Source organism: Manacus vitellinus, unplaced genomic scaffold, assembly GCF_001715985.3.
Source record: "Manacus vitellinus isolate BGI_N305 unplaced genomic scaffold, ASM171598v3 scaffold_23_pilon, whole genome shotgun sequence".
NCBI lineage: Eukaryota > Metazoa > Chordata > Aves > Passeriformes > Pipridae > Manacus > Manacus vitellinus.
The window spans coordinates 12,024,452-12,049,697 of NW_021939718.1; the positions used below are offsets into that span (position 1 = coordinate 12,024,452).

At 39.2% G+C, this 25,246-nt stretch overlaps 1 protein-coding gene across 1 annotated transcript in view; it reads right to left on the reverse strand.

The window, feature by feature from the left end:
• Nucleotides 1-25,246, reverse strand: part of RASGRF2 (Ras protein specific guanine nucleotide releasing factor 2) — a 129,116-nt gene that overhangs the window by 44,921 nt on the left and 58,949 nt on the right. Inside the window, exons 6-18 of the mRNA XM_008923065.4 lie at nucleotides 24,553-24,806; nucleotides 23,650-23,729; nucleotides 23,028-23,221; nucleotides 21,805-21,914; nucleotides 20,720-20,838; nucleotides 12,541-12,701; nucleotides 11,480-11,546; nucleotides 10,516-10,652; nucleotides 8,438-8,520; nucleotides 6,184-6,432; nucleotides 5,486-5,874; nucleotides 2,823-2,951; nucleotides 1,434-1,523 (exon numbers count right to left, since the gene is read on the reverse strand). Of these exons, the coding sequence (XP_008921313.4) occupies nucleotides 1,434-1,523; nucleotides 2,823-2,951; nucleotides 5,486-5,874; nucleotides 6,184-6,432; nucleotides 8,438-8,520; nucleotides 10,516-10,652; nucleotides 11,480-11,546; nucleotides 12,541-12,701; nucleotides 20,720-20,838; nucleotides 21,805-21,914; nucleotides 23,028-23,221; nucleotides 23,650-23,729; nucleotides 24,553-24,806 (2,062 nt within the window). The remainder of the gene's footprint in view (nucleotides 1-1,433; nucleotides 1,524-2,822; nucleotides 2,952-5,485; nucleotides 5,875-6,183; nucleotides 6,433-8,437; nucleotides 8,521-10,515; nucleotides 10,653-11,479; nucleotides 11,547-12,540; nucleotides 12,702-20,719; nucleotides 20,839-21,804; nucleotides 21,915-23,027; nucleotides 23,222-23,649; nucleotides 23,730-24,552; nucleotides 24,807-25,246) is intronic.

Consider the following 25,246-nt stretch of genomic DNA (forward strand, 5'->3'; position numbering starts at 1 on the left):
TGTAACAGCCCCTCAGACAAGAAACACATTGAGGGACTGGAGCATGTCCAGGGAAGGTAATGGAGCTGGGAAAGGGTCTGCAGCATCACGAGCAGCCCGGAGACAAGGAGTCTCAGGAGGGACCTTCTCGTTCTCTGCAACTCCCTGACAGGAGGGTGGAGCCAGGGAGCGGTTGGGCTCTGCTCCCAGGGAACAAGGGACAGGACAAGAAGAAACTGCCTCAAGCTGTACCAGGGGAGGTTCAGGTTGGATATTAGGAGGAATTTCTTCTGATTAGACATTGGAAGAGGCTGGCCAGGAAGGTGGTGGAGTCGCCATCCCTGGAGGTGTCCAAGGAACAACTGGTCATGGCACTCAGTGCTCTGGGCTGTGGGACATGGTGGGGATTGGGCACGGGGTGGACTCCATGGGCTGTGAGGGCTTTTCCAACCTCAGTGATTCTGTGATAAAGTTACTAAAACTGAACATTACTGTCTTGTAATCTAAAGATCACAGGAAGTGCACAGGAGTAACAAAAGCACTAATCCATGCTTCTGCAGAAATTATCATGATGCTTTCTCACTTAACAAGCAATGACCACAACTTCAGACACAGTGAGTACAAAATCCACTGACATCTATGGTGATGATATACTGTCTTGCACAGAATTTCAGGAGTAAATTTGAGACTGAGGTCTTCAAAGCAGTTTCTTGTCATTCCAATGGTTACAATGGAAAAGAGACAGGTGTGAATTTACAGTCAGATTGTGCTTTTTCACATATAATCAAAGTGAACTGTGGGTTTGAGCATGTCAAGGCAAAGTGACATTGATTTTGTAGACTTTAAGGAAGTTTTTTATTTGAAACATGACAGGACTTGGTTAGTGGAAGATATCAGTATGTCAAAGGGTACACAGTAAGGCAGCAAACACATTGAAAACTTAAATCAAGTATTTTATGTTGCTTTAAGTACCTCCAATCAGTAGGCTACCATAGCTGCTTTCCAAAGAACATACAGTACACACCCGAAATAATTTTGTTAAGTAAAACTGCTCTTATATATACCAACCTTGGACATAAAAAAGCTCGTTTTCAAAATAAAAATCTTAAATTGTAAGTGAATTAAAAAAAAACAAACAAGGAAGATACTAACTAGAGGTTTAGCAGACCACAAATACACCAAATATTAACCTTTCAGTAGTAGGCTGTGCTAGAAATATTAAGGACAAATTATAAGAATTCAACTAATAGGGTTGGAAAGGACCCTAAAGATCATCTTATTCCAACTCCACTGCCATGGGCAGGGACATGTTCCACTAGACCAGGTTGCTCCAAGCCCCATCCAACCTGAGCATGTATTCTTCAGAACATAACAGGTAAGTTCTTGAGAAATCTTTAGCTTTAGAGAACGCAGGTAACTCACTGTTAGTCTCTTGCACAGCACACTTCTCTCACCTGGTGGGCTCCCGTGCCCTGCTGCAGCCGTAGCAATAGCAAAAGCAGAAGCAGGAGAAACTGAGCAGTGGCTGTTATCAGCAGCTTGCACTGTAAATGGAAAAGACAGGGAAAAGTTAAATTCCACATACTCTTCATTAAACAACAGTAAGATTTAAAATCTTCACTAACATTTATACTTCATGAACACTTTCTGCTTTCACTGTCAGATGACTTTATGTTAAAGACAATAAAAGTATCATATTTGTGGTTTAAGTTTTTTTTCCAGGTCACTATGATTAATGCTGCTATAGAAACACTAAGACACTGCTGAGATGAGAAACAGGTATTTAAACCAAACAGAAAAAGAAAAGAACAAAACACACACACAAAACAAAAACAGCAACAACAAAAATCAAAAAACAATAGAGTAGAAAATGAACCTAAACAAAAAGTCATGTCAGAGAACTAAGCATATTAACCAGCTTCTGACAAGTAGATTCACATGTGTTTTCATTGCTTCCCTGGATGAGTAGAGTTTTTCAGAATTTATCAAACTTCTTTCCAGAGGGAGTAGAAAACATTGTCTCTGACTAGTACTCAGATAATACAACACTGTTGCCCACAGTTTCTAACTCCAGAATCTTGCCATCTCACCACAAACAGACTCAATCACAGAAAATTGCTATTGATTTTAATCTAAAGTGTCTCAGCAACTTACTAACAGGTGAGAAGCCTCTGCTCTGGTTTTGTTTTAGTCCCAGGTACAAAATACTTGCCCAGAAACTTGGCTCAGGAGCTGGCAGCATTTTAAATGGACACAGCTCCCAGCTCTGCTAATGATTTCAGAGAGCCACGTGAGAGCTATTTGAGGAGCTCCACCTCTAGCTTTTTCCTCTTCAATTGAGCAGTTTATTCAAATTTTGGATTGAATAATATGACACCATCTGTAAATGTTCAGTGCTATACAAAGAAACTGACACTGTCACTCCCCATTGACAACAATGGGTGTTGTGTGTTTCGTGATTACAGATGGTGCCAAAAATATGCCCCCTTAGTAGCTGAAAAAAATCTGTCGAAGACAGTCTTGAGAGTTCTGTGAGAACAGGACTGATCCAGTATTAGTCCTGAACCGAAGCACATCCTGCTCGAGCTAGTTAAGAACACTGAGTCATACTGAAGTCCCAATATGCTTCCAAGTCTCATTATTGATACTCAAATTTAACAGGCATACTTCACATTTTAATGGCTTTTTTAATATTATTATTAATAGCTGAGAAATAAAGAAAATACAAGCAAAACAGATTATTCAAATATTATTACTGCTTTCTAATATCCTGCAAAGGTTACAGCCACAGTGATTTAACTCTCTAAAGTGACTGACAGAGCCGAGGCACATCAGTTTCTCACCTCCTGGCTGGCGGTAGCGGAGGTGACGTGGTGTCGAAGGGGATCTGCATGGCGAAAGCTCTGTGGTGTCCACTACTGAAGTGCTCTCAGGGATAGTCCTGTCCACTGACACAGAATCCAGAACTGCTGCTTTAAAAGAGAATTAAATGTCAATACTGGTGTGATCATGCAAAATTTGGGTTTATAGTTGTTCTAAACAGTGCAGCTTCTTGAACTTGCCAAGAAATTCTTCCATTAGCTCAGCAATAATTATCCTCTGAATAGAGTTAAAGGAGCAGGAAAGTTTTGTACCAATGACACAGACATGCAAAATCTCATAAATAAAGAACCAGGTGAAAACCAGCGAGGTGTCAGTTTTAAAAATAGGAGAATATGCACTGATGTGCACATGTCATAAGGATACTTGAACTCATAGATTTTGTATGAGCTAGAGAAAATAATCCTTGTTGGATAACTGTGTAATCAAAATCTGTCCAATAAAACGGCCAAACTGCACTGGAGAGCAGACTACTCCATGGGGGATTTGTTCTGTCAGAAGAATAAAAAAGGAATGGAAGAAATGCTACTTCCGAAATGAGGGAAAACAAGCCAATAAAACATATCCTTCTTTTGATATGAATGACAACTCTGCCTGCAGCATGAGTTTTGTGTATATAAAAATAAACAAAAACTTTGGAAAAATAAAAACTTTGAAAGGACGCAACTGTGAAAGGGGGAGAAGAAGTGGGAATTCCAGCATGCAAATGGACAACATTCAGGGAGAACAACAATCACCATAATAATATGTCCTGTGGAACAGAATTTGTGCAGTTGTACTGGATTTGGAGGAACTCATAGTTGTCTTCTTGGAACTCTGGCAGCACCAGAGCAACAGCATTACCTATTTCCATTCCCCTTGTGAGAATTCTTCTTAGACTTACTCATCTTCCTCATGCTGCATACAGCTGGGTGACAAAAGGACTCTCCCCCGCAGAACAGAGCTATCTAGATGCAAACTCCTCCAAACTGAGCGCAAGCTGTTCAGCAGGAGATCCTCAAGGGGATGGAAGACACCGCTCAGACAGCAATTTAGCATTTATATGAGCTCCTTGCCATTTCCAAATGTTCCTCGTGCTGTCCAGGTAACCCCTCCAGCTTTGACAGACGAGAATGAAAAATCTGAATAACTCTGCAACAATGCCCAGTGCTTACACGAGGCCAGAACAAGCTGTTCTTAACCAGTTCACTCTACAATGTTTAGCAAAAAAACAATGTACAACTGCAGTTACCTGTCTGTGATTAACTTTAATGCACGGCCTATACTTTGGGACTGACCTGGGAAGCCTGTTCCAGTGCCCGACCACCCTCTGGGAGGAGAGGGAGAACCTTTTCCTGATTTCTAACCTGACCCTCCTCCTGTGCTAGAACCCTTTTTCCCCTCAGAGAGGGGAAAAATGCCTGTCAGGCATCAGTAAATCAGATGTTTTTTAAATCATCCTGTGGTCAAAAATCACATAATTTTTCCAATGACACAAGCCTCTCCTACAGAGAGAGAGAGACTCCTGTAATGCTAAGGTGGCTCACTTGTCTGTTAAAAAAGATTTTTTGTTAAACAATAGGCTACATTCTGCAAAAACAATCCCTCTTCCTAATGCAACATCAAATTTGTTACCAGGGCACTTGTTTCAATTTATCATTAGGGAGTAGATATAACATTTCGATCATATTTTTCTTAGTTTATGTTTGGTAATCTTCTTCTTCTTTCCTCTTATTAATTTTTGTTGTTACAGTACCAGCAATTAAAACTGGGCTACATTTTGCTCATATTCACAGATCAAATTCCTCAGATTGTAAATCAGGCCATGTACAACCATTTCTGAACATTAATTTTAGGAATAAAATAGCATTTTTTAATTGCGTTATTTTCTGCTTAATGAAACAACAATAGAAAAATATTTCTCTATGCTTCTATTCTAAAGACCATTCCTCCATCCCTAAAGGACAAATAATGCCCATTTATGCTTCCTATGAGATTGAAGCTACTTTCTTGCTTTGCCATCTATAAATACAATGATCCCATTCTAGACGCATACACTGAGGTTTATTTCAACCAACTTTAGCCCTCTGGAAGTGAAACTTGTTCCAAGGTGCCTTACACAATCCACAGAGGAAAGAGGCATTTGCACAGGAACAATTAATCTATTTTAGATCTACCTTCTGGATGGAGAACAACCAGGTGGTGTGAATGTCACTAGTATTCCAAGCACAGCACATAAATTATTTATTTGGATTAGTGACAGAATCTCCCTGGAAAACTAACCGTGTGTGCAAACATGCTGAAGATCTTTACATCCCTTCTTTTTAACTTGATATTTTTACTTCTAATAATGGTACAACTCAAAAATCTTTCACCTCGGGAAACACAACTGGTATCAAATATTTTCTTCCGCCTTTCTCCTTAAAACTCCACTGAAGTGAGAACAGACAAAGTGTGGGGGGTTGGAACTAGATGAGTGGTATGTCCCTTCCAGCTCAAACTATTCTATGATTCCATGATTTTGCCATACTGCCATTTCTGGAAGGGAGCAACCAAATGGTGGGATCAGACAACTCATCGCAGCCTCGACTAGAGAAGAACCAGAGGGCAGGATATCTGGTCTCAGTGTTCTGTGGGTATTTAATACCTCTGCGGATGCTCCTCCTCAGCTTGTTGCAGAGGTCTATGCGGGGGTTCTCCAGGCTGTCCTCGATGGACCCTGGACTCTGCTCTGGGGACGAGAGCCCCTTGCTCAGGTCCAGGGGCACTTTGCTGCCCGTAGGCGGGGGGGAGGTGGCCGGGCTGTAGTTTGAGGTAGGACTGCTGGCCACAGACGAAGCAGAGAGGTCGAGGGCACCGATCCTTGAGTTCAGGGGTGAGGTCAGGGACAGCTTTCGGGTTCTGGCAGGTGAGGAAGTCCTGGAGAGTGACAGTGGAGGAGGAGAAGAGAACTTGCGGCAGAGATGTGGCGACTTCCCGTCAGCCAGGTACTCCCCTCTGTTGTTCTGATTGGTGGCAAAGAACAACTCCAAAGACCTGCAAGTAAGAAACACAGAAACAAATACCCACATGGTGACAAGAAACACAGAACAGGTTTAACTGAAAACAGTTCGTGCAAATCTGCATGGCACTGCAAAATCTGTGTGACACTTAGTCCTCAGAGACAAAAACTGAGACAGACTTACCTAAAAACTGATGTGCTGTTACAAACGAAGAAGTTTCTGCTTCAAAACTTTTTTTAACTTTCTTCTTATAAATAAGCAGAAAATCACAAAGGTAACGACAAACAACACCGTGGTATTTCTTTTGGAAAAGTATGATATAAAGTTGGAGCCCCTTGCTCACCTGACGGGAATGGAGGTGAAGGGCCGTTTGTAGATGTCTGAGAGTTTTTCCAGGACAACAGCTGCCGTAGTGAATATGCGGTAGGTGTGCAGGAAGGTGTTCAGGAAATCGATGCTCAGAAACCTCAAGTCTGTCAGTCGTTCCAAGAGGCGCTCGACGCTTGCGTAACGGATTTGGGGCACTTTGCACGAGTTCAATGTTTTGCTGAAGCAGATGTCAATGTCATCTCTATGAAGACGAGCATCGGATCTACACACAAAACCCAAATTTAAAACATTTTATCAATGAGTGGTTATGGCAAAGGAACGCTACGACTTTATCTGCTCTTGTCAACACAGAGGCGGCAAGTATATTTATATTATTGTATTTCATCAATGCAATAAACCTCTTAATCTGTGGTGATACCTGCTTCCATAACTAAAAGAATTTAAAATTTATTTTTGGTAGATAATAATTTACATTCAAAGCCTAAGAAACCATTAATGATGCTTAAATTTCTGAAATGGAACAGAGGGCAGAATGGTCCCCTCTTGTCTCTTTCAGGCTACTATGGCCTGTAGTTCAATATTAGTAGAATGTCACTGTAGAATAATAGTGAACTGATTGCAATGTGTTTCTGCTGGGATCAAGCTTTATCTAAAATAGAGTAATGGATCCTAACAGAAGGGCAGCAAAATTAATCCCTTAGCTAAGTTTAAGGCTCACCTGCAAATTAACACCTGCCCTCAGACTCCAAGAATTACTTTTTGTTTTAAAAGAATAAAGAGGGAACAGCATGAAAGATCTCAAATTTCAAAGCAGTAACCAAGAAGAATCTTTGTTTCAGTGAGAAAGAAAAAAAGAACCAATTTTTGCTTGGTCATCAAAACAAAAATAATTTGTATAACCCTACCCAGAATGTTTTTTTTTTTCCTCAAATTCAATTTTGCTTAATTTTATCTAGCTGAAGGCTTAGTTTGTAAAAAAAAAAAAGATGAATACTAAGTAAAGCATCTTTTAATATGCTTGTTATTTTAAAATTATGTCATTTTCTCAGAATACATATTAAGGTATTTTATACAGTTTTACACTGTATTACATAAAAGAAACAATAAAATATCTTCTTTCTTAAGTTGGGCCCTCAGAAATGGGGCAGGTCTTTTTATTTCATTCAATGACATTTGACTCTGAAACACAGTGTGTGCTGAAAAGCAGACAAGTAAAATTTAAGAAAGAGAATGCCAAAGTTTTGTCTGTTGTTAAGATCCTGTATGGTTTTTAGAATTAAAATTTCATTCTCTTGACAATGGGATTAAGATTGTGCTGTAGTCGTGTACGTTTAAGATTTAGCAGGTAACAGAAGTGTTTACACACACTGGAGATTTCCTGGAATAAACCTGAAGACCGTAAAATGCCTTATTTCAATGGATCAAAGGTATGTGCCCTAATGGTCTATTTATGGATGTTTTCTCTTTCCCATTTCGAAGCACAAAGAAAGGAGAGGAAACAACTACAAAAGAGGCATTTGAGAAACAAAGAGATGTGACAGATGACAGCAGGAAAGGAAATAGATATCTGTCTATCCCTGTGTTTTATTCATTAATATTTATATTGGATAACAGTAGACAAAACTCATGTAAATTGAGGTAGATAGAAGATCCGAGAGGTAAAGTTTTGTTGAAAATTTGGAATCATGTACTGAAAATTGCTCTCTAGAAATAAAAATTATTAATTACAATAAATAACTGAAAGAATTTAAAGGTGAAGGAGGCAGGTTTAAGAAAAATTACCTCAGTGTGATCACTTAAAATTACAAGAGAAAATAATTTTTTATCAGAAATAGCAGAAAAAAAGAAAACATAAACTTTGGCTAATACAACAAAATACCTTGGAAAATGGCACTTGTCTTTAGTCACATAAATTCTCAAGACATTTTAAAATATATTCAATAAAATTATGAGTGGTATGACAGAGGAAAGCTATCTGAGAATAAAATCATTCATCTGAGGCGTAACTGAAGCCAACTTCACAAATAACAGAAAAATCCAGAAAACACCATGAATTAGGAGTTTACCATTCTGACTGATCCCTACCATTCCAAGAAAGGGATTTGAAAACATATGTTTTGGGATATAAAATTTATTCCATTTAACAATACTGGAGAAAAAATAAATTAAACTCTTTTATTTTCTGAAAACACATTTTCTTTTTTAAAACTTTTATTAAAAAAACACAACAAGCTATTTTGTTCACTGGGGGAAAAGGTTGCACTTACTTGATCATATGTGGCACTGTGACTTTAGAGTTTTCTTCAAACACTATTGTCATTAACCCATTGCATCTTATATTATCAATGCACTGTGAAAATAAGCATTAAGAACTGTTAAAATGAAATACAGGGTAAGGAGACTTATTTCCACACTTTTTATATCCCTCTAAGCACAGCTTTTACAGGATATGGGCTGACTGGGACAAGGTATTTTCACAAATGAAAAGCAGTGATGCAAGAATTACAGTGGACATGCTTTTTCAGCCTCTGATTCCTGAAGCATTCAGCTCGGAATCCTTTTTTTCCCACATGATTAAGCATTTTGAGTTGGAAGTGATATTTCCTTTGAAGCTCCTTTGAAAGGGAGCAAAATTCATTACCTCTAGTGTTTCCTGAACGAGTGTAAGCTTAAAAAATCAAGACCACAAGTCAAAATACTTTGTACAGCAATGGGTGCACTAATACCTTACCCTTTACTCTGTGCAAAAGACCAGAGGGAAAAACAAACAGTGTCTAGAAACACACTTGCAAATGCAAATTGAAGTGATGCTTATTGTGAAACAGAAGTGTAAAAGTGCTGTCCAAGCCATTCCCTGCAAATTCTTGTATGTATGTTTTGGGCAAGTAATTAGGAGGTGGTGTTCTTTCACATAGTTCAGATGTGTCCAGAGAAGGAAACGGAGCTGTATCTCCACAGCTATAAATTTAAACCATGATCTATGTAGCTATATGTGGTTTTATTTATATATAAATTCAAGGTTTTAAGATTATTTGAAAAGTCCAGCTGTAACAACTGACCATATGATTTGATCAAACTGTTGCCTAAAAGCAGCCACAAAAATATATCTAATAAAATACGTAATTTCCCCATTTTAATTTTAAATATTTCAAAGGAACCCTTTAGCACCAATATGATATCAGATGGCTTTTTTAATTTATTATAATTTAGGTTAAGAATGGACTTATTCCTGGCTGTCCCATGTTTCAGGCCAATTCCTAAACAGTCTTTCTTCCCCAGAAAATAATTCCAATAACTGTACATGTCACTGGAACACCATAATTCATTGAAAATCTATTTTGTCAAAAATTCTCCAACCAGGTATGTCTGTAAGACAGAGAGCTGCAGCTCATAATGTAGATTGAGATTTTTATTTTCATATTTTTGTTCTTTCAAAAATGTTATTCCAGCAGAGAGCAACTCAGAATACTTATTTTTAAGCAGTTTCTACTCATTATGACAATGATTCATCTGGAGATGTTGCCAGCAATGACAGCAGCTTAAGAAATGCAACACATTCCACACTGATATTTCTCTAATCAATTATTACTCTTTAAATTAATAGAGGATAGGACCTGAATTCAGGACTATGACAGATCTATGTACTTGCTGATCATATGCACACACACACACAAAAATACCCTTAATTTAGATCTGCTTAGGTGAAAGTTCAGATATTGCATTCAACTTCTTTCCCCAAATAGGCTTGGATAAAATTTTGCCATTAGTTTTTAACTAAACGCACAAAAAAATATTCCTGACATTAAAACATTTTGAAAAACCTTTTTTCTTCATTTACAATATGGACAGTTCCTGCAAACTGTCAGAATGCTCAGCAATATTTATAATGGTTTGTTAGTATTCTTTTTGGTGGAAAACAGAGTTTATCTCATTTTCTCACTACATTATTGATGTGATATGGCATAATTTTCACTCTTAGGACTCTCAGATGTTTTTTGATTTGTATGAAAGTCATGAACAAACCAGTACTATCCTTCTTCTTAAATCAGAATACATATCTGGATGGGCTCTTCCTAGACATAAAAATGATTACCATTAGTATTATGTTTGTACATGGACAATTTTGTAATTTATATCCCATCTCTGTCATTGAGAAACACATTTCACTGGTGACTCAAATGCAAAGAGAGAATTTTGAGGAAAACAGGCAGCACTAAGGGGTTTTCATACAGAACACAGCAAATGAGCCCTCAAGAAATCAGCATCCCTGTCTCGGAATGGTTTTCAGAAATACAGAATAAACTAAGATCTCAGTGCACACATGACAAAGAATGCATTAAACTACCTGACTGATATCACTTGTCCACGCAGCTTTCTCCTGTCGTGATGGGGCTAAAAGGACAACAGTAAAAGGAGGAGCATCCGTAGGTTCAACTATAAGTTTGAAATCAAGGTGCCCAAACACCTGTCCAGAACCTTTTGCTTTACAGCCAGAGGAGGAAAAAAAAAATCAAAATGTGAAACTTCAGAGTACAAGACAAATAAAAAATGGTTTCATTTAAAACAAAAGTTGCTTTAAAACATCACCCAGACAAAGAGCAAGTCCAATTGGGGATCCAAAAACTCATTTTGTTTTTCACATACAAAAATAGTGGAGTTGCTACACATTTTTCTAAAGATACCAAATAAGGTTAAATTACTTCTAACACTTCTATGCTCATATGCCCTCAGCATACTAGAAATATCACTGAAATTAATGAAACTACTTCCACAGTTCAAGTTCAAAAGCTGAAAAACTGCAGGATGGAAACCAACATGAGTAACAATAAAATCAGCTTGAGCCTGTGTTTTGTTATTCCATTTGAACAAGCTCGCAGTTCAGACTTGTAGGGAGTCCAAGACAAAAGCTTTCCATGAATTCTGCCATTTCATTCAACCCCCCATTTATTTTAGAAATCCAATTATCTGCTGCTTGTTTTGAGGCTTTTTTTTTTCTTTCCAAGATCCTACGGGTGAAGCTATACACAAATGTCAGCAAATAATTTGTCACATTCCTTCAGTCCGTCCTCTTGAAAATCCGATGTGGGATGTCAACAGCACAAATAAATATAACATAACAAACCGTTACCTGAGCCAGCATGTCCATTATTGAAACATTCATTGTACTGAATCAGTTTACCAGTGTATTCCTCTGGTTTCATGCAGGGAGAAAACATATCAATTTGCTCTTACGAAAAACCAAAAAAAAAAGGTAGCAATTTTTGGAAACTAGAAACCATAATTATCACAAACAGCTGAATTTAACTTACAATCATCATCACTGGCATCTGTCTCCTCAATCAATGTGCACTCTATTAATGACAGAACACCTCCTGTCTATGAAAACAAAGAACAATTTTCACAAATTTCGTCATTTGTTCCCATTTGTCATGACAGTTATTTTTAAACTTTGATACAACTTACTCTAACATTTTACATTACTCAGAGTTCTTAGGTAGATATATCAATTTCATCATGCACATTTTTTCTTCAAGACCTAAACCCAGACAGATTAAATATAATTTTTTTTAATCCAGTAGTACAACATACAACATTTCTTTCACTTTTACCACACTGTAATTCACATCACATATGGACTTGTACACAGGTTCCAAAAAAGTTAAACAGAATTTCATCTTCTCCTGAATTTAAATGAAATAGATACAGGGTTTTTTAAAGGTTCTGTTATAGTCTAATTATTTTGCAAAGTACTTGAACTATTTAAGATGTGCAAAGAGAGAAAGCCCATAAACAGTCTTAATAACCTCCCAGAATGTCAAATTAAAATTCTATTCAACATAATCCACCCTGTAAGCTGCCAGCATCTCTTTATCCACAAGCCAGCCCTATAAAAGCCTGTTTCTAAGTAAGCATAACTAGATTGTTCTTAGATGACATTTCAGTTTAAAAGAATGTGCTGTCCAGGAAACAGAACTGACTTTTAAAACTAATTTTATTAGAGTTCTTGAAAATGTTCTTTGGCAATTCTGCAGGATTGTACTGGCTGATTTATGCACTGAAAACTGACTTATATTCAGTGCTACATACACTGAATTTATTCACTGCTTCATATGATACATCAATGCCTTATTCCTAACCCCAGCTTATTAGAATTAACTGGGTTTAGAAAAATCCTATAGTTAGTAATAATGTTGGCTGAATTCCATTATTTGAAATCAAAGGACAAAGCAGTTAATAACTGTTTATCACCCCACTTCTGTTTATAACCTTACAGGCAAACCTCAGTGTAAAGCCATAAAATAACATAATATTGACATTTCACCAAAATGTGTTTTTATTGTGTAGCTTAAACATATTGTAAAGTCCATACCTTGAGAAGATGCAGTTTTCCTCCTGAACTTCTAGTACAAATTAAAAAATGTTTTGTAAACAAGAAGCACTGCCTTTCTCCTTCTTTCTTCAAAGACAATGAGCCCAGGCGAACTTTACTAAGCTTTCCCCTCTCAACTGAAGGGACTTGGATAAGGGAACCTGATAATAAAGATGCAAAATTTACCGTATTAAAGTAATATTTAGTAGGTAGTGTTTAAGTTAATGCATTCAATATTATTATGTTAATAAATGCAACTCTTCATTCTAGTATCAATGTATATCAGTCTGTCTCTGAAGCACAAGTCAATCATCTTTTTTTTGCAAAAGTTCCCTTTGGTTTTTATCATAAATAGATTCAAACAAGTATGACTAATACTTATGTGCATGGCAGGATTAGATCTTGGGCTAATTATGCAATTAAACACACTAATAGCTCATTGATCAGAAAATGTAGCTGAGCAGCAAAAAGCACTTTTGACAGCTACTAGACTTGCAAAAGACAAGTTACTTACAAGTCAAAGAGACAGAGAATGGAAAGAATATGTTTTGAAGGAAAGGAGTTTGTTGTATGTGTGTGAGCCTGTGTGCAAGAGAGATGGAAATGAAGCACATTTCTTCTGCTTATCTTGTGCTGCATAATTTTCAGTGCTCCACAGCTCATCTAAAATGTGTTATCAGTAAAACACTTCTGGACTAAATTGAACCTTCTTATGTAAGTCTGAATTTGTACTCCAGGCTGGGGACAGCTCTGCTCCTCTGCTGTTTCATACCTCAGTCTCTGACCAGCTTTTCCAGATTGATACCACCATGTGTATCACCTCCAAATTTGGAACTGGAGTTAAATTTGGTAGTGCAGTGCAACTCCTCTACATATCAAAGGGAGAGATTTCTATCATACAACTTGCTGAGAGCAGACAGGGCAGCCAAGAGACCTCCTAATATCATTCCCACACATCTATCCTCACTATCACCCTTACACTGCATCTTATTCCAACATTAGACAGCTAATAGAGCTAAACCAGCAGGAAACTAATGCTACAAAGAGGTAGCTGACAGCTCCCTGGTAGGAGTAAGGTCAGAAGGGCACCAAAGAACTCATGGGACAAAGGGAGGAGGTCTTTGACCTGCCTCTTCTGGAGGCAAGAAGACATGTGTCAAAGCTCAAACTTGACACAATGCCAGCCTGAAAGAACCATCCATGAAATATTAGATTAGTAATTCTTTACACTGTCAAAAGAATTATTTTGCTCAAAGTTCTTAAACTACCAAACAGAGAAATTGAGGTAACTGATAAAGCTGCTACTTATCTATATTTTTCTACACCTATTTCCCTTTATATATTTCATTAACCTTAAGTTATTGATATATAAACTTCTACTGACACAGGAAAATACACAGCAGTAAATCTGCCACAGAACAGCATTCTCTGACAGCCATTTCACACTTAAACTGAACATGTACAACATGATTCATGTCACTGCAACAAAACAGTGGAGTAAAGTTGTGCTAGAACTGTGCAAAAGAATTTGGAATGTTTTAGGTTCACTTAAATTCTCACCAAACTCCATAAATACTTATTGGTTGTTGTGCATTTCTCCTGGGCAAAACATCCTACCTGCCTCAGCTGTGAGAGAGAGAAAGGAGATAATTTCCATGTGTGGGAATGAATGGTGACTATGCAACATTACATCGAGCTTAGAGAAGCCCTGCCTCTCTTGTCATCAGGTAGATGGAACAGACCAAGTAGGTGGGGGGGAATGGAAACAGGTCCCTGGTCAGAGACTTAAAAGAATCCCCTCCCGACCCCCATCACCTCCCCAGGTGGCCTTAAAGAACAGGTATGAGGCCCTGGACCCAGAGAGTCAGGCAGATGACACTCAAAAATCTGTCTGGAGGGTCTCCCAGTTGCACCCCATCTACTAGATGGATCACAACCACAGCTATTAAGAAAAAAAGTAGTTGTAGTTGGTGATTCCCTTCTCAGGGAAACTGAGGGTCCTGTATGCCGAGCAGACCCATCCCACAGGGAAGTCTGCTTCCTTTCTCGAGCCAGGGTGACAGATATTAGCAAGAGACCTTCCGAGCTAATTCAGCCCTCTGATTATTACCCACTGTTGGTAGTGCAGGTTGGCAGTGATGAGATCAATAAAAGAGGTACCAGGGCAATTAAAAAAAGGACTTTAAGGCTTTGAGTCAATTTATTGATGGGACAGGAGCACAGGTGGCGTTTGCTTCAATTCCTGCAGTAGCAGGGATGAACGAGGAGAGGAGTAGGAAAACCCATCTTATCAATAGGTGGCTAAAGGATTGGTGCCACAAGCAGAATTCTGGGTTTTTTGATCATAGGGCAAAATTTATGCTACCAAGCCTGCTAGAGTCAGGTGGGCTTCATCTATCTAGCAAGGACAAAAAAGCCATAGCATATAAGTTGTCAGGGCTGATCAAGAGGGCTTTAAACTAGGTTTGAAGGGGGAAGGGGTTGAAACCAGGCTCTCCACAGATGAGCCTAAGGGTGAAAGCCAGAGTTAGAAGTGAAATCAGCAGCCCAGCTGAAGTGCATGTACACCAATGCACACAGCATGGGTAACAAACAGTAGGAGCTGGAAGCCATTGTGCAGCAGGAAAGCTGTGCTGTAGTTGCCATCACGGAAACGTGGTGGGATGATTCACCTGACTGGAGTGCTGCCATGGGTGGCTACAAGCTCTTCAGAAGGGATAGACAAGGTAGGAGAGGTGGAGGGGGTGGCTCTGTATGTTAGAGAGTCTCTTGACTCTGTAGAACTGGAAGTCAGCAACAATAAGGTTGAGTGCCTGTGGATCAGAAGGGGGAAGGCCAACAAGGCTGACATCCTGGTGGGAGTCTGTTATAGACCACACAACCAGGATGAAGAATTATTCTACAAGTAGCTGGCAGAGGTTTCAAAATCACCAGCCCTTGTTCTCGTGGGTGACTTTAACCTGCCGTATGTCTGCTGGAAACTCAGCACAGGGGAGAAGAGGCAGTCTAGGAGATTCCTAGAGTGTATAGAGGATAATTTCCTGCTCCAGCTGGTAAATTAACCTACCAGAGGTGGGGCCCTGCTAGACCTGCTGCTCACAAACAGAGAGGGGCTGGTGGGAGATGTGGTGGTTGGACGCCATCTGGGGTACAGTGACCACGAAATGATAGAGATTTCAATACTCGGTGAAGTAAGGATGGGCGTCAACAAAGCCTCTGCCCTGAACTTCTGGAGGGTAGACTTTGGCCTATTCAGGAGGCTGGTTCAGAGGTTACCTTGGGAAACAGCCCTTAAAAACAAAGGGGTTCAGGAAGGATAGATATACTTCAAGAAAGAAATCTTGAAGGCAGAGGAGCAGGCTGTCCCAATGTGCCAAAAGGCGAGCCGGTGGGGAAGACGACCTGCCTGGCTGAACAGGGAGATTATGCAGGAAACTTGGGAAAAACAGAGTCTATTGCCTTTGGAAAAAAGGCCTGGCTATTCATAAAGCGTTTAGGAATGTAGTTAGGTCATGTAGAAAGAAAATTAGAGAGGTGAAAGCACAGTTTGAACCTTATCTGGCCACTTCTGTTAAGGACAACAAAAAGTGTTTTTGTGAATACATCAATAGCAAAAGGAGGGGCAAGGAAAACCTCTGTTCTTTGTTGGACATGGAGGAGAACATAGTTACTGAAGACAAGGATAAGGCTGAGATACTTAACACTTCCTTTGTCTCAGTTTTCAACAAGAAGACAGGTTGTCCTCAGGACAAGTGGCTTCCTGGGCTGGTAGACAGAGACAGGAAGCAGATCAGCCCTCCTGTTATCCAGGAGGAAGAAGTTAGTGACCTGCTGAGCCACTTGGATCCTCACAAGTCTATGGGACCAGATGGGATCCATCCTAGAGTGATGAGGGAGCTGGTGGAAGAGCTCACCAAGCCACTCTTCATCATTTACCAACAGTCCTGGCTCACTGAGGAGGTCCCAGATGATTGGAAGCTGGCTAACATGATGCCCATCCACAAGAAGGGCCTGAAGGATGATGCAGGAAACAACAGGCCTGTCAGCCTGACCTCAGTGCCTGGCAAGGTTATGGAGCAGATCATCCCGAGTGTGACCATGCGGCACCTACAGGATGGACATGGGATCAGACCCAGCCAGGATGGGTTTAGGACGGGCAGGTCCTGTCTGACCAACCTGATCTCCTTTTATGATCAGGTGACCTGCCTGCTGGATGAGGGGAAGGCTGTGGATGTGTCTACCTGGACTTCAGCAAAGCCTTTGACACCGTCTCCCACAGCACACTCCTGGAAAAGCTGCAGCCCATGGCTTGGACAGGGGCACTCTGTGCTGGGTTAGGAACTGGCTGGAGGGCCGGGCCCAGAGAGTGGTGGTGAACGGGGCTGCATCCAGTTGGTGGCCGGTCACCAGTGGTGTCCCCCAGGGATCAGTGCTGGGCCCAGTTTTGTTTAATATCTTTATTGATGAACTGGACGAGAGGGGGGGGCGTGTGAAGCCTGAGCCTCGAGGCTAAGTGATCCTGGAGTCGGTATGCTGCAGAGGACCGGAGGCCAAGATGGACGCAGATGGTGTGTCCTGATTCAGTGGTGCATAGCTCGTATATATGCCAATGCAATCCTTGGGTGCCTGCTCACTTTAGGCCACTCAACAACCAGCAGTAGCTCACCAAAGGTCCGGAGGACAGAAGTGGCTGGAGGCGGCCAGGCAGAATATATAAGGCACCTCCGAGGAGTTGTGCCTTTATTGACATGACGTGGCTTGCTCTCCGCACTGCAATCATGATCCCGCAGGTTCGTTGCCAGTGGCGAGCATGCGTAAGGGCCGGACATGGGCGATCGCTGCTTGGTATTTCAGGAACAGTGCTGCCAGCAGGACCAGGAGAAGTGATTCTTCCCTGTAGCTCAGCACTGGTGAGACCAACACCTGGAATGCTGTGATCCAGATTCTGGGGCCGCGCTCAGTTCAGGAAGACATTGAGTGCTGGAGCAGGTCCAGAGAAGAGCAACAAGGCTGGTGAAGGGACTCGAGCACAAGTCCTCTGAGGAGAGGCTGAGGGAGCTGGGGCTGTTCAGCCTGGAGAAGAGGAGGCTCAGGGGAGACCTCCTCACTCTCTACAACTCCCTGAAAGGAGGTTGTAGCCAGGTGGGGGTTGGTCTCTTCTCCCAGGCAACCAGCAGTAGGAGAAGAGGGTACAGTCTTAAACTGTGCCAGGGGAAGGTTAGGTTGGACATTAGAAAGAAATTCTTTACAGAGACAGTGATTGGCCATTGGAATGGGCTGCCCAGGGAGGTGGTGGAGTCACTATCCCTGGAGGTTTTTAAGAAGAGACTGGATGTGGCACTCAGTGCCATAGTCTAATTGGCAGGGTGGAAATGGGTCATGGGTTGGACTTGATGATCCTGGAGGTCTTTTCCAACCTGGTTGAATCTGTGATTCTCATTTGGTCCCTCAGATCCAAAGGGACATTGCAAGGCCAACAAATATGTTATAAACTTCAAAATTGCTCAAACAATTCCCAGTACAAAGCTCTCTGTGTCATTTTCCTCCTAAAATTCTATCTATACCTTTAGGGTAGAAATATTCAACCTGTACATTCAATTTCTGCTTTGCTTATTAGAATAGTAGTATCTATAAATATTATATGCTTACAGACTTAACTTCACAGGTAACTTTTATTTTATTTATTTTTAGTTTCATTAGAATGCTTCCAGGACTAACATATTTTGCTCTGCTATAATGCACTGAAGGTTAAATGATGTTCTTAGACAGAGGTGAAATATTATTTTTTAATAAGGCAAAACAAAATAAACTTTTTAAAAGGAGGAAAGAGAGACTGCATTTTCTCTATTTTATATTTACAGAGAGAAACACATCTCCTGTACATACTGCAGGGCTGACATCAAGGAAGGACCTTGTGCATTCCCATCAAGCTTTTGTGATTAAGGAAACTGGGCATTGGCTCACTGGGCATTCTACAGATTTCCTCTTAAGGAAAAAAATGGTCACAATTGGCCAATGTACAGTTGCAATGAACAAGTGAAGCTAATTTTAGGACATTCATTAACAGTATAGTTTGGACAACAGTGTAATCTTTTATTCAGCTACAGGCCTAAGCACTTTCAGTACTTCTGTGCTGACAGAGTAGTCACACTGTCAGGCTTTGTCCAATCCGAGGAATAGAAAAAATTTTAGCTACATTCAGGCTGCCTGATTTAGCAACCCAGTTTGGCTTTCTCCATTTTGGAGTTTGGGGGGTTTGTTACTTCTTTTGTTGTTTGTTTTTACCATTCAGGTGGTCAAACACTGGGAGAGGTTGTTCATTCAGAGAGGCTGTGGAGTCTACATCCATGGAAAAACCCAAATCCTGACTGGATACGGCACAGAGCAACCTGCTCCAGCTGATGCTACTTTGAGCAGCAGAGACTAGAAGGGATCTTAAAGAAAATTTACCTTAATTGTCTGTGTGCCTGACAATAAAATCTTCATCTAAGTAAGCGATAGGGAGAATCAGACCCCAAGAAACTTGAAGGAGAATCCATAGGCTACAGTGCAAAGCACTGCCAGAGATAGTTCCTATGGTCTCAACTTGTAAAACTCAACAGAATCAGCCCCTTCTTAAAGAAGTAAAGTATATGACATAGGCAAAGCTGTAATTAACATCCATTGAAAAAGCCTAAACAAAGGTAAAGGCACCTCTCTCGTTTTTTAAGCTGAAAAAGAGGTTTCTTGAACCCATCTACACTGATCAATACAAAGAACAGAAGGCTAATGGAAATTAGAGGAGATGGACATCTCTACCAAGGTGACCCTACTGCCATGGGCTCTATTCAGCTTTCTGCACTTACACAGAATCACAGGCAGTGGGTGTTCCACAAGATAAACTGATGCACTCTTCTGTAACATACACTCTTGTCCACTGTCCTTTGACTGTATGCCTAGAAATAAATCTGAATTTACTTTACTGAAACTATGGGTTTTGCCTGGGTCTAACACTCCAACAGTAACCTTGTTCAGACTTACTCTCACAGAAAAAACTGTAAGTTCTATTGATGAAACAGTGGGTACACAGAGAAAATATTATCAGTCTTAAGGAGGAAAATCTAATAAATATATAAATATAAAATATTGTAATAATCTTGAAAAAAAATCTAAAATTTAATTAAATTGCATGGTACAAGTCAATCTAGGGTAATCACAGCCCTATAATTTTTTGGCTGTGGATGCAACAACTTGGTATTTTCCTCAAAGCCATATTCATAACTCTTAAAATACCTCACAGGTAACAAATGCACATATTTAATGAAGAAACAGGTAAATTAATAGTGACTGTTGCGAGAACAATATTGGTAGTTACTATAGAAAGTTTCGTAGTGTGGCCACATAACTACAGAAACAGTACAAGATGCATTTCAGAATATATACAAAGCCTATTAATCACCAACTGTGATACCATTAAATACCAAATGTTCTGCTGAGGTTATCTGGAAAAGGTTTAATACAGGGATGCACCTAAATTATATTCCTAATCTTTCCTGACTATACTTAATGCTTTTCAGCACTAAGGAACAAAACCCAGTTGAAATCGTATGCTACAGTTCTGTATTTACTGTGTACAAATCCACCAAATTGTTTTAAGAGATCCAGAAGTAAATTATTGTATAAATGGAAGAAAATTAAGCAGTAAAGTAAACCCCACCAAATAGGAACTGTAACCAGTTTGCAGTTCCTGGTAAAAAGTGACACTTACTTTAAATGGAAAAGTTATTTTATCACAGTTTTGTGAAACTTTACAACAAATCCCACCTCTGCAATAACTAGTTTTGGTAGAAAGGGTTTTCAAAAGTTCCATCAATAGACAGAAAGGAAAACAGTGTTTCCCTCCATCCATTTGACAACCACAGTCCAGGCAGAATGTATGGCAGTGTTCCATGGGGGCTTTACTAATGTGCTGCTGTTTTCCAAGGCTTCTGAAGAAAACAGCACAGAATTGTCCAACTACAGCCCAAAATGATCTGATTTCAGGTCATTTTGTGGCCTACCCTACACGGATCACGAGCAGGTTTAGGATGCTGGCTGTGCCCAGTGTGGTGACCTGGCTGATGATGGCAACATGAACCCTGCTGGCTTTAATGCAGTTTTTCCATGATAATATAGAGAGATTTAAAGAAGAATGCCTTACCTTGGCGTATAAAAGTTTGGCTGGTGTCCAGTAGTATGTCACAGCCTTCTACTATGGTTCTCTCTATGGCCAGATTCTTCCGGATATTCTCCGTGTCACTCACCTCATCATGCATCACCCTGTTGGACACAACAAAAAAGGCATGATACATAATTTTTTCCTGAACTGGGCTGGACTGCACTGTTTGGAAGCTACTCCTCCCTCAGAACTACACTGATGAGATGGAAATGAGTCACAAAATTTCATATTTACAGTCTATACAGTTTATGAGCCGAGAACAATCAATCAGCCTTCAATTCTGAATGTTCAGTGATGAGTTAGTCAGATCAGCAATGAACTCTGACTTATGAGATGAAGCCAATCCAAAGCTGACTTGTGCGTATCTTTTACAACCAAATATTCTCCAAGCACATATTTGGTGAAAAATCCAGACAAACAAGATTTATATCTCAGAGTTCACTCAGGGTTTCTTTGTTCACAGCAGAAAACTTTGTTTCCCAGGGATGAGAACCACATTTCCCACTAGGCTGATGAGAGGAACATCTGAGAACAGTCTGCAGGGTTCAGGGAAGAGCTTCATTTTGCAGGGAGCATCAGTTCTCAAAATACATCTGTAATTCCTGATTATCTGGCATTATTTGAAGCATATGTGAAAATTAGTTATTACATTAATGCACAAAAACTATAGCACAGGTTGAGAACTTGGTACTTTTCAAGACCCAGAATACTGAAAATGTCATTTTTCTTTAAACTATGAAACAAAAAATTATTTCTCTATGTAAGGAAAACTACTTTGTTCATAACCCAGGGGTAGGTGGTTTCTATACTGATTCTGTTCTCCCCTAACCAAAACCTGTATATTTATGCTAGCCAAAAAAAAAAAAAAAAGAAAAAGAAAAGAGATAAAATATTAAATTAAGATATTTTTGTTATTTTTCATTATCTTATGCTTTGATTTTGATAGTTTTCTTTAAAATACATACTTTTTTTTAAGGGAACAAAACCAAATCAAAACAAAGAAAATAAGTTTTTCACTGCAAAACCTTTGATTCAAAATTATCAGACATAATGTAGAAAAATCTTACCTTGAAAGTTCTTCTAGTTTAGATTTAGCAAATTCAAGGCTTTTTCGCTCAACATGTTCATGTGGTGTGTGAGCCAGAAGTTCATGAAGTGTTATAATATATCTAGGAATCTTGAAACAAGTAAGGTATAAAATCAGTAAATGTAGACATACCTTCCCTCAATTTTAATAGGATATGTGCATCTAATTTTATTGTGACATTGAAAGTGCCAGCTGACCTGTCTGTATTTAGGTAAAATTCACACTGGACAAAATTCTTCACTGAAAAATATGCAGTATTTGACTATTAAAGGCTACGGGGTAGCACGAGGACCCTTCAGAGCTTTATAACCAGAACATGTCTGATAGAAGTTATTTCGGAGAAGGAGACACAACATGGTGCCTAAGTGAAAAGTCATTAGCAATGACATCACCCAACACATCTGAACAGGATCCCCTCTCTCCCTCTCATGACATTGTTTCAGCTCAACCAAAGGAAATCCCAAAAACTTTAAAAGATACCAATTCAAAGATTAGAAAAGCATTGTTGCAGGTGCTAATGACTCCTTAGGCTAATATGAATAACTGGTACTAACTTAAGAGTCACTGATGTCCCTTAAATGTACCTAATTTGTTTTGCCAAAAACTGAACAAACTGAGGGGGTTCACTATTCTCCTGATGAGTAAAACACTAGGTTAAACGAAACAGACACAAAATTATCAGACCACTGCTTCACATAAATCCTAAAACAGCTGCAAATATTAATCCAGACAGACCACAAAAAAAACCCCAGAAAGATAAGTAAAGTTTTCACAACTTTTGCAATATATTTTTCATTTTCCACAGACCAAGTCACTGGAGAACAAAGTGAGGGGAAAGTTGCAAATGTATTCCTGGTAAAATGCTTGTGGCTGCTCTGATTTGCTATATGAGATGTATCATCCGTCTTTGGACTTTATCAGAAGGGATAAGTCAAAGAATTGTTTCTCAGCAATTTTCTTTGTCTCACACTCCCCTCCAGCCTACATAAGATTCTGTATAAAGATAAACCAGTATATTTGGAGAAAAGACCTCTACAGGCAAAGTTTTGGTATAATAACAAAATAAATTTAAACTAATTTGCAGGAGAGTATTTTTAGTTAAGCAAGAGGAACCTTCAATCTATTATAATGTCAGTAACACCAAATGAAACAACCAAAAAGTAAAACCAAAAACAATATACACAAAAAATACACAGAGACTACCTGAAACATGGGGTAAGTAAGGAAAGTTTCCAGCATTCGCCCCTCACATGCTGGGTTGGCTTCATATTGCTTCAAGAGTTTGTCAAAATCTCTGTTTTGCTTACAGTTTGCCAGTATTTGTAGGCTATATTGATGATTCCGAACAAATTCTTGATATATGTTCAGCATTGGCAGCAGAATGTCAAATAAGTCAGCTAGAAAAAGCAGAGAAATGCTTTTTTTTCCCAACTACCCATCTCTGGAAATATATTTTTAAAGGAAGTACTACTTTCTATGGAAGTGAATTACAATAAGTTCTGTGTCCAATACACTGACATTTTAGAAACATTAAATGTGGCTCTTTCACATGTCAAACCATGGCTATTCTGATTAGCTAATAGTCAGATACATCACCAAAAAATAAGGGGCCCAAGTCTAGTCAATGCTTAGGGCAGAGGAATCCTCATATACAGATCATTACTGCCCACACAGGACTCTCACTACACCAGATCCTGTGGTTTTAATTCTGCAAATGCATTCCCTTTTAAAAAGTCATCTTTTTTATTTTTTTTTTAAAGTCCTTATTGAATTTAAAAAAAATAAATACAAAATGTATACCCCTAGAGAAAATAAAGTAACTTACCTAGAATTAAGGTAGGCCAGTTAGCTATTCTTGCTTTTAAGCCTTGGTGAAATATCTCATGAAGAAACATGATTGTTTCACTGAAAAACAAGTATTTAAACAAACAAAAAGACAATTTTGGTTTTATTTTCTGATTAATAATTCACAGAGAAACATCTCTTCCTGGTTAGTAGTACATTTTGCACTTTGCTAGAAAAAAAACAGAAGAAAGTTATTGTTATGAAAATAAGTGCTTCCTTTTATTTAAAAATTTTAGTTTAGTACTTCTAAAAAACACATAGTATTTGCTGTAGAAAGCATATGCTAACAGTGAAAAGGAAACCTGCCTCATAACTAAAGGAACATGTTCTATTTCTTAGAAGTTCGGGGTAGACCTGGTTGCAATCCCTATCCCATATCCAATGTGAGATGCCTGCTGGCTTATTTGTACATGCTGATTACAATAGTACTTGGATGCTTAAAGAAAGAACAATTCTTTTTTTGTAGGATATGAAAAGACAAGTGAGACGGAAGGAGACTCCCTAGGCAGGACAACAGAAAATCGAAAATTTGATACACTCATCTTCAGAGTTTTATCAGGATCATATGAGGCCAGTAAGTCAAAGTTTGCTCTCTTAAAAGAAAAAGAAACAGGAAAGGTGACAGAAAATTATGAGAAGTGCCCCAAGAGGTACAGTTTGTCCTTTTTTTCCTCTAACAGAGGAAGACATAAAATGTTAGAACGTAAAGAGATCTTGCTGGTTTCAAACGGCATCACCAACAGCATCTTTGCCTTTTAGAGCCAGAAAACAAGGGCCAAACCTCACTAGCGTGAACTGAACCAAAATGGGAAGAAGCAGTCACAGAAACTCAAAAAAAACGAAATAAAAAAACCTCAAAAAACCCAAAGGAAAGCCCCTGTACCTGTTGAGGAAAATGCTGCTGACATCATCATGGCTGATGGGCGGCTTCTTTGAGCTTGCAGCCATCCTGAGTGGCCTCAGGAAACAGTTCACAAGCACATAAAGCTGATGCACATACTCAGATTCAGCCTCCACCATGTTGAAAACTATCTGATTCCTTTTCCTCATGCTTTCTGCATGAGGAGAACAAATGTAATCTTGAACAATAGTTTTCCATTTTCTTCTACATAACCAGCCCCGCATAAAGCTCTGAACCTAAAAATAGATCAGGCAGAACAAGAAAATGAGAGAAAAAAAAAAGTTACACAACTTATCACAACACCTTCACTGCAGAAATAATCCTGAAAATGAAATGCCATTGCTTAAAAATAAAAATATTTTCTTTTATTGATCTATAATTGTTCCGCAATTACATACATTTTCAATTTCTGTTTGTTAGAGGTCATATTTGTTGCCAGGAAACAGACTGTAAAGATATCACATATATATCAGAGAACCTTTTAGTTCAAGCTCAGGAGTTGTACCCTTCCCATCAGCACAACACATTTTTCAGCTCCTTTTACCTCCCCTCACATATTTCTCTCATACTCCCAAAAGTATCGTGCAATTCTTCCACGTAACACACTTCAAGACATACTCAATATCATTACAGACAGAATTCTGAAATAACTGTTAAACTCAGTTTGCTTTCTGTT